Raw genomic sequence first — 13,709 nt, forward strand, 5'->3', positions numbered from 1 at the left:
GGGTTGGTAAAAAACCAACACAATACACTGGGGTATTTCTTTCAGCATATATAGAGCAGGACATCTGACGTGCACACAGGAAAGCCTGAATAAACTTTGCTTCAGGGGAAGTGGGGTCCTCTTGTCCTGTAGATAATTCCAGGTTTCATTTCCCCGACAGGATGGTGACTCAGCAAGGGACAAAAGTTTTTAAACCATCACAACCCGCCACACCAAAACAATGGACTACCGGCAAACCTCTTGACCACCAACTCGTTTCCTTTCAGCTCCAAAGATATCTCATCATGGAGCCAATTACTTGTCTGGATTTGTAACCAGAGAAAGAGACAATCAGGTGTGTGGGAATACGATCTGAATACTGTAATACCACATGTGCAAGGACTCCGACGAGCTATAAGCGAGTGAGCAGATAGAGGAAAAGGACAGAGGGCGAAAACGACGAAGAGAGAAAATTCCTGTGAGAACACAAAGTGCCGAAGTGTGCGAGTGAGGATGTGTGTTTAACAAAGTAAAAGACTTGTTATGTCTCGTGGGACGGCAGCTGACATGATAACACAGACCAGACCGGCGCAGCTCTCCTCTTGTCTCTCCTGAGGGCCTCTGCAGCCTCGGCGAGGGGCGCAGTGAACTGAGAACTTTCCAAAAAGCAGAGGCAGTATGGCTCGTATTTTAACAGGAGCTCTGAAGGTTAACATTATGTAGCAGTTCACCTGTTGTACGCGATGCAATATGTCTGTAATGATCAACTTTGAGCTCAAAGGGACAACGGAACAACGCTTATGGTCAAAATTCCTACTTGTAAACTCGGGGCGAATCTATCTACCCAGAGTAAAAGTATAAAAATGCCATAAAATGCCCTTGGTTGCTCAACACACGATATTCTGCTAAACAGACATTGGCTAAAGCTAACAGGTCCCAGAAACAGAGTCACTATCCTCATTAGCTGATGATGCATTTAAAAAAACAGCAGATACAGCTAGTTAGTCCTACAAGTATGACTGTTATTTCCTTTTTCCATTTACTGTGTGTTTCTACTTTTAGGGTGGCGAGTTTGGCAATATCTATTTCAGATAATGACTCAAGCTGATGTGAGCTTGTGTAAACCAAATGTTTTGGTCTCAGGCCAAAATATTGTGTAAACATTGCACATTTTAATGCACTTAGTCAGCAGGCAATTTGAGTTGGGGGAGGGTCGGAGGAGGGGATGCCGCCTCCATCGTTAGCAAACTGACCAGAAGTCATCCACGAGCGGGGGCAGAAGGGTCGTTAAGGTCGAAAGTAAAGTAAAACATATGAGCAGTCTAACTGTGCATGGCGCTGAGGGAGCAGGCAGATTTGTAAATGTGTGAAAAAAAAATCATATTTAGTTGTCGCTCATTGTATGAAGAAACAACACTCAGCTCTTGCTCCTCAGCTCTGGCGCTCAAAACATACGAAAACCTTTAATTTGTGAAGTCATCTAATTAGACTCCTGAAGATCTTGAACAACTACCCTCAGAACAAGCCCATAAATTAAATAAAGGTTGGCAGAAAGGGGAAGTCAGTGTTTTCCCCCGTATTTACTTTTCGCTGAGCCATTACACCCTTAAGCCTGCAAAATTCCACTTTGCCGACCTCCCTCTGTGAACATTAAGGGTTTAACAACAGCTTAGGCAAATTTGCATCTTCTTAAGGTTACAATAAAGTCTCGCAGAGATAGAAAGCCTCAGTCTTCCTGCAGGTAGAGACTTGTTGTACAGCAAGAGGAAGCGGAGGCAGGGAGTGAGAAATCATCAGCTCTGATAAGACACCAGGGTGGGATTTCTTATAAACACTTCACGGGATGTGAGGGTCAAACCTGGTTCCAAAAGACAATGAAGGGGAAAAAAAGACGAAGGATAGCATTCCTTTAGCCAACTTAAGTACCCTGGAAAAAATCTGTTCACAACACACAAAAACGTCTTTGGTGAAAAGGGCAGCAACTCCCCCATCGGAGTAGCTGTATAAGTTGGGAGGAACCATACAAGACAATGCAGCAGCTCCTGTGAGCGAAAAAAAAAGGAAAAAAAGAAGCAGAATGCCCAAGTGACTTCACATCAATGCCGCCAGCAAACACAATGGCAGACTCAATAGGGGCACAGACAACTATGGAGCACCTTCAAAGGGAAAGTGCAATACAGTTAACTTAGCATTTCAATGAATCTCTAATGAGCGCGAGTCGGGGTACAGCCTGGGAAAAAGAGCCCGGTAATACAATGCGAAAAGATTGAGGGAAGGCTGTTAAAGATGAGGAAATCAGTCGGAGCCTGTGCCAGTCTATTACAGTCTTTTGTTCTTCTTATCAGGCTGAGAGCGAGTGTTAGATTTAAAGCTCACTATGTTCCGGAGGAGCAGAGCAACCCGCCAAGTGCTTCCAATGAATGACCTGCTCGCCACTCATTAAGACGAAAATAAGTAAATCCCAAGTGACATTATGAATAATGCTTTTTCCGAACCGCAGAACATTTTCAAATCGTATCATACATTTTCCGGAACACGTCATAGAAGCACTTGTGAGGGAGAAATATTGGAAGACCGTGATTTGTGGCGCCACAAATAGTTTCTGACGATTAGCTGTTTTTTATTGCTTGCGGTGTAGACTGCCGTGTGTCCTCAAGACATCCTGTGACCTCAACATGAACTCTGTTGGATTTATTGCATCTTTAGCGCCACAGCACAGGAATGAGGAGTGATATATAAACTTCAAATATCTTTTACTAAAAACCCAAAAAGGCGCCAAAGGGTGACTAAAATCACACGTTGTGGACAATTGATGTGCTATTCCAGTGAATCTTGCCAGGAGATGACTGCAGAGAGAGTTCACTTAAGAGCAAAAAAACAGAAATTGGTAGTAATTTACTTTAATCTTGCTCACAGGCGCTGCAGTGAATGCGCTATTGGGCCTCACTGGGCCTGTTCAGTTAAAGGATGGCCACTTTGATCACTAGACCACACTGGCTTCTTTGCCACACAGTCATTTTTAACAAGCATTGTAGAATAAAAAGAACAAAAAAAAAAAACGGTGTGTTGAATGTGCTGTGTCCTCAAAGCCGATATAAATGACAGGTGTGTTCATCGGAGAGGTTTCATGGCTTTAAATTGAATAAGAGGGAAATCTAAATGAAACATTTCTTCCACATAAAGCTCATAAACTGCGGTCTGATACAAAAGCCATCCACTGGCATACACTTCAGAGTGAAGAAACGTAAATGTGTGAGGAGCAGTGAATGGAAAGAGTGGGACTCTAGTTACAACAGGCACTACTTAAGAGTATGTGGGCTCATGTCAGCACATGCACAGCGTTGCTGCTGTACCAGCTGAGGTGCAGCTGTGTTTGGAGTCGGCTCTTCTGTCCGACATGGACGAGATGCTGGGCATGAAAGAGCAACGCTGCCGCGGCAGCCGCGGAGCGTAGAGCGATTATTGTGAGAGGTGATTTATCTGTGCGTGTGTGTGAGGGTGTGTCCAAGACAAGTGTGAAATACATTGTGTGCATCTTTAAGGCTTTGATGCATCTCTGCCATCTGAATATATCACAATATCAAGGTCCCCTCATTGAATATATGACAGTAATACAGACTCAACTGGAATATGCATGGGAGTCTAAGACAGAAGCACAAGAAACAAGTGTTGCATTCTAGCCGGGGTGTGAGGCCGCACTGAGGAGAGGGAGAAGTAGTAATGGTGTAACAATACTTTTATTTTACTACACTGCTTCTAAATATACTGAGCAACAGGCTGAAAGAAACCCAACATTCGGCTCACATCTCTGTAGAAAAGCGAAAAATGCAAAAACTCCAAAAGGCATATTTTCAGTGTAACAGTAGAGGAGCGAAAAATAAAGAAAGTGGGTAGCAAGTGTTGAACAAATGCTTGAACTGTGCCAGACTCTATTGGAATGACCGCACTGCATCCAAAGACGTGCACGACTTTTAAAACATGAAACCAAATGGCAGGAAGAGCGGCATGTTCAACTGCATTCGCAAATTAAAAGTGAAAAGTTTGGGAAACTGTGCGGCGGGAGCTAATCCGGGCTGTGAATAAATCACCAGGAACCCCCTGCTGAACTGAGAAACAGAGTCAGGTTCAGAGTCCTCACCTCTCTGACCTCTATACCGGCCCAAGTCACACCTCACTGCAGAGTCAACAAATGCCAGCCTTCCGGCCTGCGCTCCATATGTGCCAATGTGCTTGAGGAGGGGGCGAGCCACTTCAGTGAAGCATTGTCCCATCAGCCAAGATGGCCTCTCTCCTGGGGCTATAATTCAACAATGCAATGTTTACTGAACCCAGTCTTCAAGCAATTATGTGAATGGGACTGGCGGGGGCAGACCTTCCCTACTGTTCAAACTTTGGAGTGGAGCTGCTGTTTGCACTGCTGTGCTTTGCAGCTCCACAGAGTCCTCATCGACTCTGAATGGGAATTAAACACCAGGTAGCCGGGGCACCACACAGCGAGACAGACCGCCTCGGCTGGTCAATACATCACCCAAGACAAACTAAACAAATAGCCTGACCGAGCTGTTGCTGCAGAACGCTTAGCATCCAATGTATGGGTTTAAAGAAGAGGAGAATTTACACCAGTGACACACACTCTGCAGACTATATAGTCATAGGAATCCAGGCCGCCCTTCCCCCAACCCCAGTCCAACCCCCAGTGAAGTCAAGGGACACTTATGACAGTCTATACTGGGACGGATCTCCGTGCCAAAATTGTCGGCGGTGGTGCTCACAGTTGGTCTGATGTCATTCATCAGAAAACAAAGTGGCCTAACCCTCGTAAGTAAGACCAGCAGTCCATTTTTTCCAGTCCATTTTTCTACTCGTAAATCACCACTACGAGAAGACGTTTTTGCAGGTTTTTATTGAATATTAAGCTGTAAAAACCGTCCGCCTGGATAATTTCTCGAACTTGTACTGCCGGTGGTTCACAGCAGGTTGCGGGGAGCTCATTTGTGATGGAGAGCTCTTACCCACCGTGAGATTTTATTGGCTTTGATTGTTTGAGTTGATGCACATGACCCTGACATTCCAGCGGCGAGAGAGGAGGGCCCGTAGTAACACCAGTACGTGTGCTTAATTGAATCAAGGGTCAGTCCGCCTGTTGCAGTTCAATGTCATAATGCAAGAAACAGATGCTTGCGGTTCCAGATAATTCAATTACGTCGGCATTGTTGGCCCGGTAGTCGATCAACGCCGGGGTTATAGCGCATAGGCCATCTCCTGTTACTGTCCAGGGTCGGGACACCAGGGATGAAGATAGCACTCTGGGGAACCGGGTAGCTTTTGTGGATCGATGATATTAAAGATACATAACTCGACTTTGAGGATGCAGGCGAAGCAGCGTTGGTCTCGACTCTATGAAGTGGCACAACGTGATCGATCATGTCATCCACAGGAAAGGCTCGGCGCTCGATAGCATGTCACCTCTGGATGTTGAATATACCTCGGAGCCGTCAACACTATGGCTTTTCAAACGTTGGAGATTATTATGGCTCATACGCTCCACATCCAGCAGGTGAGAGATTTATGTCTGGTGGCGACCGCGACTATGTCCCCATCATTCAAAAGGGGCTTCGCTCCAGATCAAATCAACACAGAGGAGTCACAGATATCTCAGCCATGACAGCTCTGTTTATTGGAGGGCGTAAAGGTGAGAGAGCAGACGGGATCGCTCGATGGTGGGAGGGGGGAGTCTATTCTCAGCAGGGAGGCGACGCTCATCCTCTATATGATTCATACAGCAGATATAGCTGAGCATATACATTTAAGACAGAAATGTTATTCGTTACAGAAGAGTTAGGACCTTTACGGTGCACAGGTGGCACTCTAGAGCTGAAGTTAGTGGACAGAAAGATAATTAACAATCATTTTGATTTCCCGTTTAAGTCTTTAATCAAGCAGAAATGTGATTACGTTAAAAAATACATTTTGGGTTTGGGATATTGGTTGGGGGAAATGAGCAGTTTGAAGACATAATCTTTATTTGTGGACTAAATTATTAATCATTTTTTTAAAATCGCAAATAATGAAAGTGACAGTCCTTCAGTTTACTAAACATTACTGGACGCTGAATGAATACAGGGTGTCTACAGGTATCAGAAACATAATTTCATTCGTTTCTTTTTAGACCTTTTCAAGATCATTTTTAACCAAAAACCAAACACACCTCATATTCCTCTTAATCAGTCATTGCAGGTGAGTACAAAGGTAAGTAGTGGTCACATGCAGGGGTGAGACACGCTCACTTGGTCATAAAAAGAGAGAAAAAGATGGATACATTAAATAAGATTAAATGTTTGTGGTTATAACAACCTATTAAGACTATTTAATGGCATTTGAGGCCTCGTATTTGTTTATAAAACTGCATTTAAGACTATTTAAGCACCTGCAGACACACCGTAATAAAACCAAATTCCTAATATGGTGCATTCTCCCAACTGCAGGAGGATTGGGGTCGTGATTTTTTTGTTAATAATGCCCTCTCCTCACCTTTTTTAAAAATGTTCTTTTATTCAATCATCGCAGGTGAGTACAAAGGTAAGTGGTCCCATGCAGAGGTTGGTTTTATGTAATAATATGGTTTGCCAACTGGTAAGTGCAAGTATGAAGTAAAGAGACGGCATGAGGTCGAGTGATCAGAAATGTGGACTTTAGAAAGTAAAAGATGGAAACAATGAAATGAGACTGAATTTTTATGCTAATTAAGACCTCGTAAATTCAAATGTATGACCACTTAATGACCTTTAAGGCATCGTATTTGTTTATAAAGCTGAATCCAAAGCACGTTAACACCTTTTAAGGACCTGCAATAAAACAAGAGGATGCAGCTTATAAAGAAATCCCCCAATATGGTGCTTCTCCCAACTGCTTTTGTTCCCAGACACTTTGATTCTGATGGGATCTTGCGGGACTGATTCATTTATAAGAGAGAAGTCAGTCTGAGGACACACAGGGAACAACGAGACACAGAAAGTAATAAATGCACGTTTTCATATATGGTATCCTTTGCACCTTACATGCATATGTAATGACTGAACAGTCAAGCGTGTGCAGCGTGAAGTGTAGCCTGGCTAAGTTTTGAGCAGCTTTGGGGCTATATGGGACTCCAGGGGAGAGACTATGAATAGCTTTGTTTCTATGGACAAACTTAGCTTGAGCTTCACTCAACAGCAGGATCCAGTTTGTCATATTACTTCTAAAAGCATCTTTACGGTACATGCTGATAGGACTGTGTTGGTGGGGGGCTGAGGTCTGTTTCCACAGTCCCCGCTTTGCATGTGCACCAGCGTACAACGCATGTAAGCTGGTGCACATGCAAAGCGGGGACTGTGGAAACAGACCCCACAGTCCCCACTATTTACTGAGCATAAATAGCAACATAAACACATGCCTCTCTCTGTCTTCTGCCTTTAATAGGACATAAAAGCCCTGATTTGTTTATTTGGCGTGACCTCTTAAGTGCGTTTTGGGGCTGAATGAAACATTAAAAAAAAAAATCCACAGTGGAGAGTTTTTGAAGAGAGAAAGTTTGACTTACAGTCACCAGCTGGCATGTGAGTATCAAAGAGAGGATAAGTCCACAGATCGAAGTGGTCGGAGTGCCCATTTTTTTGTGTCCACCAACCCAGCGCCGGGCTGCCAATGCTGGGGGGAAAGGAAACACACTAAAAAATAAAAAAAATTTAAAAAAAATAGAAAGAAAGAAAGAGCCGAGGTCCTTCACTCCTCCTGGCCACAGGAGCGGTGCGATGCCTGCACCCTTTTCACACTTTTCTTCTCTGTGGAGGAACCCGACTGCTGCTCCTCTGCGTCCCACACCCGGTGGGACTTCATCAACAGGTAACGCGGATCCTTTTTTTACGCGCTCGCTTTTCTCGTTAAAAAAAAATCGTCGGAGAGAGAGAGAGAGAGAGAGACTCCAAACTTGCTCCTTCTTCTCCTTCTTCTTCTTCCTCTGTCCCTCCCCAGTGCGCACCGAAACTTGGGACTTGGTGTGCGGCTAAACGCAGGCTTGTAAAGTCACTGGGAAGTCCTGAGCTGGGAGAGAGGGAGAGGGAGGGAGAGGAGAGAGAGAGAGAGAGAGAGGGAGCGAGCTGCAGGAAAAGTAAAAGGCGGAATGGAATTCAGGGAGTGCTGAAAGAGAAGACGGCTAATCCCAGTGTGGGGAGACGCCACCGAGCAGACCCACGATGGCTCCACACATGAACACACACCGCTCACGTGCGTCCAGCGCGCAGAAAAACACCATTATTCTCCTCGTGTTGTGAATAAAGTCTGTCTGTGGTGCCAGAGACACTGAGGGCATGAAAATATATTATCTTTGTATTCAGTTACACCACATTCAGATCTCAAGCAGGCAACGGCTTCTTTTAAATCTCTTCTAAAGACTCACTTGGCCTTCGCTTAATTTTGTTTTGTTATCGTTGTATGATTACTTTGTTGTGGATGGGTGATTTTGAATTTCTAATTTTTAAGTCAAATTTTATTTCTCTTGGTGGTTTCATTATGTTGTTGTCAGGCAGTTGCATTTGTTATGTTTTATTTCTGTTGTACAGCACCTTGTAACTCGTTTTTGAAAGATGCTATATAAATAAAGTTATTATTATTATTACTACAAGTCAAAAAGTACTCGATTCATAATTTCAGAATTAAGGCACACAAGTGTTTGTAAAGTAAAAGTAAAAGTCCTGCTTTTTTATAATTTCAGAATAAAGTAAACTACTACTGCTACTTGTATGTTATTTGAGTATTCCCATTTTTTTTTACTACTCTACTTAGTTTATTTGTGATTAGTTACTAGTTACTTTTGCACATTTTGATTGTCAATACAAAATATATGTAAAGAAATGAGTTGTTAATTACTTTTATTTACATTTGTTACTGTTTTTCTTTTATGTTTTTACTTTAGTATTTCTTTATTGCAGGACTGTGACTTATAAGTGAGTATTTGTAATCTGGTATTGTTATGATACTTAACTAAAGGTTATTGGTACTTTTCCCAACTGTATACTGTATATTTAGGCCTTTATTGGAGTATAACTTGGGATGTATTGACCTTAAATGCATTTTCTTGTTGCCAAGGCAGAGCTGATTTCATAATGCATCATCTTTTTATAAACAAATCACGAAGTTCATGTGCAGTATCTTTATCTGGAAAGCAATCAGCAACTATCTCAGTCAAGATACGGTCATGGTTTATCTGAAAGATCCAGGTCAACAAACTTTATTATTCAGAAAAAGTCAACCGCAGAAGACTAGATCTGATCCTCAGAGATGTATCCTTTTCATTTGATTGGCCTGCTTCACGCCTGTAGAGTACTTTTCCTGCCCTCGAGGCACATTTCTTTCAAAGACCTGTCTCACATTCCCTGAAACACAGTTCCACCTCACTCAGTGTTTTACTTAACAAAATGAATGCCAATTAAATGTTTTTTATGGGAAGCTCATGGTCATTACCATACTGAGATTCCTTTATTTTGGTTGAAAATAGAAATATTCCTGCAGACTTTCATTAGAAAGGTATCATCCCAGCTAGACACAGTATACTTGAGCATTAAGTGCCCTCTACTGGTGCTAGAGGAGGCATTACACCGAAGACTGAATTGACTTCTTCATGCAGTCGATACAAAGGGTCGACTCAAGCCTCAACTAAAATTAGAAACACAATTAACTGTCCAGAATGTAAGCCGCATGCAGAAACATGTGTCAGTGTCAGGACTGAAGTGTGGAGGCCTGTATGTTTGTGTCCATTCATCGAGTAAAGAGCGGACTGTAACACTCATGTGAGAGGACAGCTGCTGCTAATTAAAAGCTGAACCCTGAATAAAAATAGCGAGGAGCTGTTCTTATTTACTCACCAAAATAGGCTCAACAGGAGTCGACCACTATGGGCTGATCACGATGGATGGATGGATGCTACGGGATGAACGCAGCACCTGTGTGGTCTAAAGGATGTGTCATAAAAATTCAAGTTTAAATTTTCAAGTTAAAAATTGCACACACCCAAACACTCAGATCTCCTTCTGTGAGGGTTTCACAGTACACTCATTTCAAAAATCAAAAGAATGCTAAATGTAAATCTGATAGTCCACTGACACATTGTATAGATTATGTATTAGCATGTAAATATATGTATAATTCTACAGGTCAGAGGATGTTGTTCACTGCACAGACTGTAAAGCCCACTGAGGCAACTTGATTGTTTGGGCTATATAAATAAATTGATTTGATTCTGATTTGAATTGACTTTTGCTTGTACTTTTAATGCATAATGTATATTTACTGGCAGAAAATCATGTTTGATACTTATGCATGTCTAATATCAGAAACTTTAAGACTTTTAGGATCTTTACTTTTACTCGGGTGTAACTTTGGGTACTCTTTACAACACTGCATATAAACTCACCAACACAATACACATAATGTTATTTCTACTACATTCACTTCACTTGATTCAGAGCTTTCAAACAGGCTGATGAAAAAATCTGACCCGGCTGCACTTCCTGGTTTTAAAACCTGGCACAATTGATGTGGGGTTTTTTTTTTTAACCTGTATTTATTCAGGGAGGGTTCACTCTCGTTTCAGGAACGCCCTGATCAGATTCAGACCTGGAAGCTGCTCAGTACAACCGCAGTCTGATCTGCCCGGCCACTGGGACGCTCCACAGAATGGTCTGGGTTGGTCAAGGGCACCTCAGCAGTGATAATGATCCCTCAAGTCCAGGGAATTGAACCACCAACCCTCTAGTTACATGCTCGCCTTTCTGACCTTTAGGCTTTAATTGCTGATATCAGGGAATAGATGGATACCCTACGGGCTAATAGTAGGAAAGTGGTTACCAACATGTAACTGTTCACAAAAAAAATCTTGGGAGTCACAAAATGGATAAAAACTTTGCCTGTTTCTTGTCAGAATCAGAAACAGATTTATTGCCAAGAAGGATTTTACACCAACGAGGAATTTGTCTTGGTGGGGAAGGTGCGTACATTGAAGACAATAAACAATGAACAAACAGTGACTATGGTATATACAATAATATGAATGAGATGAGTAAAGAAAAATAAATATGGAAGAGCTGTACAGGAATGTGTAAAGGTTAAATGTGAATGAGTTGATGATTTTATGCCTCTAAGAGCACTTAAATTATTTACATTTTTATGCTGAGCTGGTCACAGCTGGTAACTGTATGCAGGGGATGGCGAGGTATTAAATTATTTTTATTTTTAGAGTTCACAAGCCAAAAACATATTGAGAACCATGCCTTTATTTCAGAGGCTGAATCGCAAATAAGCTGCAGGCCTGAGAGCAGCTGTTTGCTCCTCTGCTCTTTAGCACCGCACCGCAGAGAAATCATTCCTGCTCTTCGACTGCAAATGCATACTGGAGGCATCTCGCTGACCACAGTGGTGTGATTTAGGGACTCCTCCCTTGTCTCCTGTCAGCAGAAAAGTCCTGGAAAAACTGTGTCAAACATGTTTAGTATAAACTGTCTCAACCCATTATTATAGGTCCCGAAACCAACGCGGCATTCAGCGAAATGTCGAGGATACCGCGGCATCCTCAGGTCCTGCGGACACTGGCCATTTCCTGTGTGACTCACAAACATCATCTAATGTGTTTGGAGTTCAGAGTCTAGTGAAGTATGCTGCCTTTTAACGAGCATGCCTGCAGTATATGATGCCACAAACTAATCTTGATTAATCCTATGAAGAACACAATGTAATAAAAAAAGTCTTATTTTTTCTTTATCTGAAGTTCTCTGGATTCAGAGAGGCTCAACACATGTTGGGTCGAGAGAGCAAATAAAGCAAATAATCAAATCCAGATATCAAAGTCAAGCTTATCGAAGAGCTTTATTTAACCACCGAGAGATGACTTTATCCAGCAGGGAAGATCCGTCATCAGTGGCATGCACAGACTTTTTGAAGGGCAGGGGCGAAAAGAAGGGCACTTTAGCGCGGTTTGGCTTCCAAGAGGGCAGTTTATCATGTTTTAACCAACCAAGGGGGCAGTTTAGTGTGTTTTACCAACCAAGATGGCACTTTAGCGCATGTTTTGGCTCCCAAGAGGGCACTTTAGCATACATTTTGGATCTCAGGAGGGCACTTTAGCATGCATTTTGGCTCCCAGGAGGGCACTTTAGTGCATGTTTTTCAACAACTGCCCCCCCCTTGTGTACACCACTGTCCGTCATTATATAATGTTTAGGAGCAGTCCACAAGCACAAGCCAAATCTGATTGACTAGTCATATTCCCACAAACTCAGCCATCAGCTATGACGATGAAGGTGTCCAATGACTCACTTGAGCTCTGTGTTTTACATTAGAATAGCTGAAGTACAGTATGTGTTGCCAAATGGAGCTGGACAGCTGGAGGAAACAGCTGTGAGTATAAGCAACAGATCAGCCAGAGAATATGAAATGCTTCCGCTCTCAGCGGGGGTTCAACGCCCTCGGACTCTGACACACATTAAGTTACACTGGAGGCGGACATGTAGGAGTTTCTCCCCCCTTTCTTTTATTCAGCTGACGTATATGGTTCATATCCGTCCTCGTCTCCAGCCTCAACTTCAGCAAATAACTCTACAGTATCATGTTTTGTTAATAAGATGAGCTTATTAACGAAAACACGTCCGAAAGTCTCCCAAAATTAAAGGTCTCTTTATTTGGATCCACAACAAAATTCATGGGGTCTATTCTGGGCTGAGAGCCATCCTCCAGCCAAGTTTCATGGAAATCAGTTCAACAGTTTTTGTGTAATCCTGCTGACAAACCAACCAACAAACAAGGACATGGGTGAAAACACAACATCCTTGGGGGAGGTAAAGAGGCACCTTGAAAACATACATGGCGAGTCAAGACTATCTATAGCTGTGACCTATAGGTGAAAGACTGCAATCATTAACCAAAATAAACATAGAAGCATGAATACACACATTCAGACGCAGACACACCTGGAAAAGTAGGTCGTAGAGAGCATCATGGTTCTGGTGTGATGTGTAACATTTAAATGTTTGAATAAAAGCTTGTGTGTTTTATGTTGCACATGTATTAATAGTCATACTTTAAATTAATAGTATTTTCACTGTTAGCTATCACCTCCACTGACCTGGGTGAAGAAACATTTGAGTTTACTTTTTCTTATAATAAAGACTTTTTCCTTTATTTCCTTTATTTACTGAGGTTAAATATCAACTTTTTTTTGTTTCCTCTAAATGCCATCAGTGGGCTTCCAAAACATCCTCCTCCTTTTTTGAACTGTCCAGGTGTGTGATTCACATTCAGCAGCATCAGGTTTGATACGTTTTTGACTTCTTCTTTTTTTTTTTTTTTTTATCTCTTACCATGGGAATGTACTTTTTTGTGTCTGTAACTGGCTAAAATTGGCTTCCCTCAGACATGAACATGAAATCTCTTTCTTTCTCTCTCTCTCTCACAGAAATGTATCTATTACTTACTTATTCATCACAAAGTTAACCATTTTACAGACCCGCAAAAGCACAAAGACTATAACATGAACACTGCTTAAGACTCATCTGGATCTAAACTTGAGGCGATTTTATTTTGTGTCAGTGGATAGATGATATTATATCAAATATGTTTTGTCATTGGCCAGAAAACCTGCCTCGACTTTTCATGCCTTCAAGTTACATATTTTTTACATAAACCCTAACTGGCATTATTGAAAC

General features: G+C 42.2%; 1 protein-coding gene across 1 annotated transcript in view; it reads right to left on the reverse strand.

Annotated features, from left to right (window-relative positions):
• hspg2 (heparan sulfate proteoglycan 2) overlaps window positions 1–8,071 on the reverse strand; it is a 100,640-nt gene extending 92,569 nt beyond the window's left edge. The window contains exon 1 of the mRNA XM_030422906.1: window positions 7,559–8,071. Coding sequence (XP_030278766.1) covers window positions 7,559–7,627 — 69 coding nt within the window. The 5' untranslated portion in view covers window positions 7,628–8,071. The remainder of the gene's footprint in view (window positions 1–7,558) is intronic.
• Window positions 8,072–13,709: the final 5,638 nt, after the last annotated feature.

The sequence above is a fragment of the Sparus aurata genome, chromosome 7 (genome assembly GCF_900880675.1).
Source record: "Sparus aurata chromosome 7, fSpaAur1.1, whole genome shotgun sequence".
Lineage (NCBI taxonomy): Eukaryota > Metazoa > Chordata > Actinopteri > Spariformes > Sparidae > Sparus > Sparus aurata.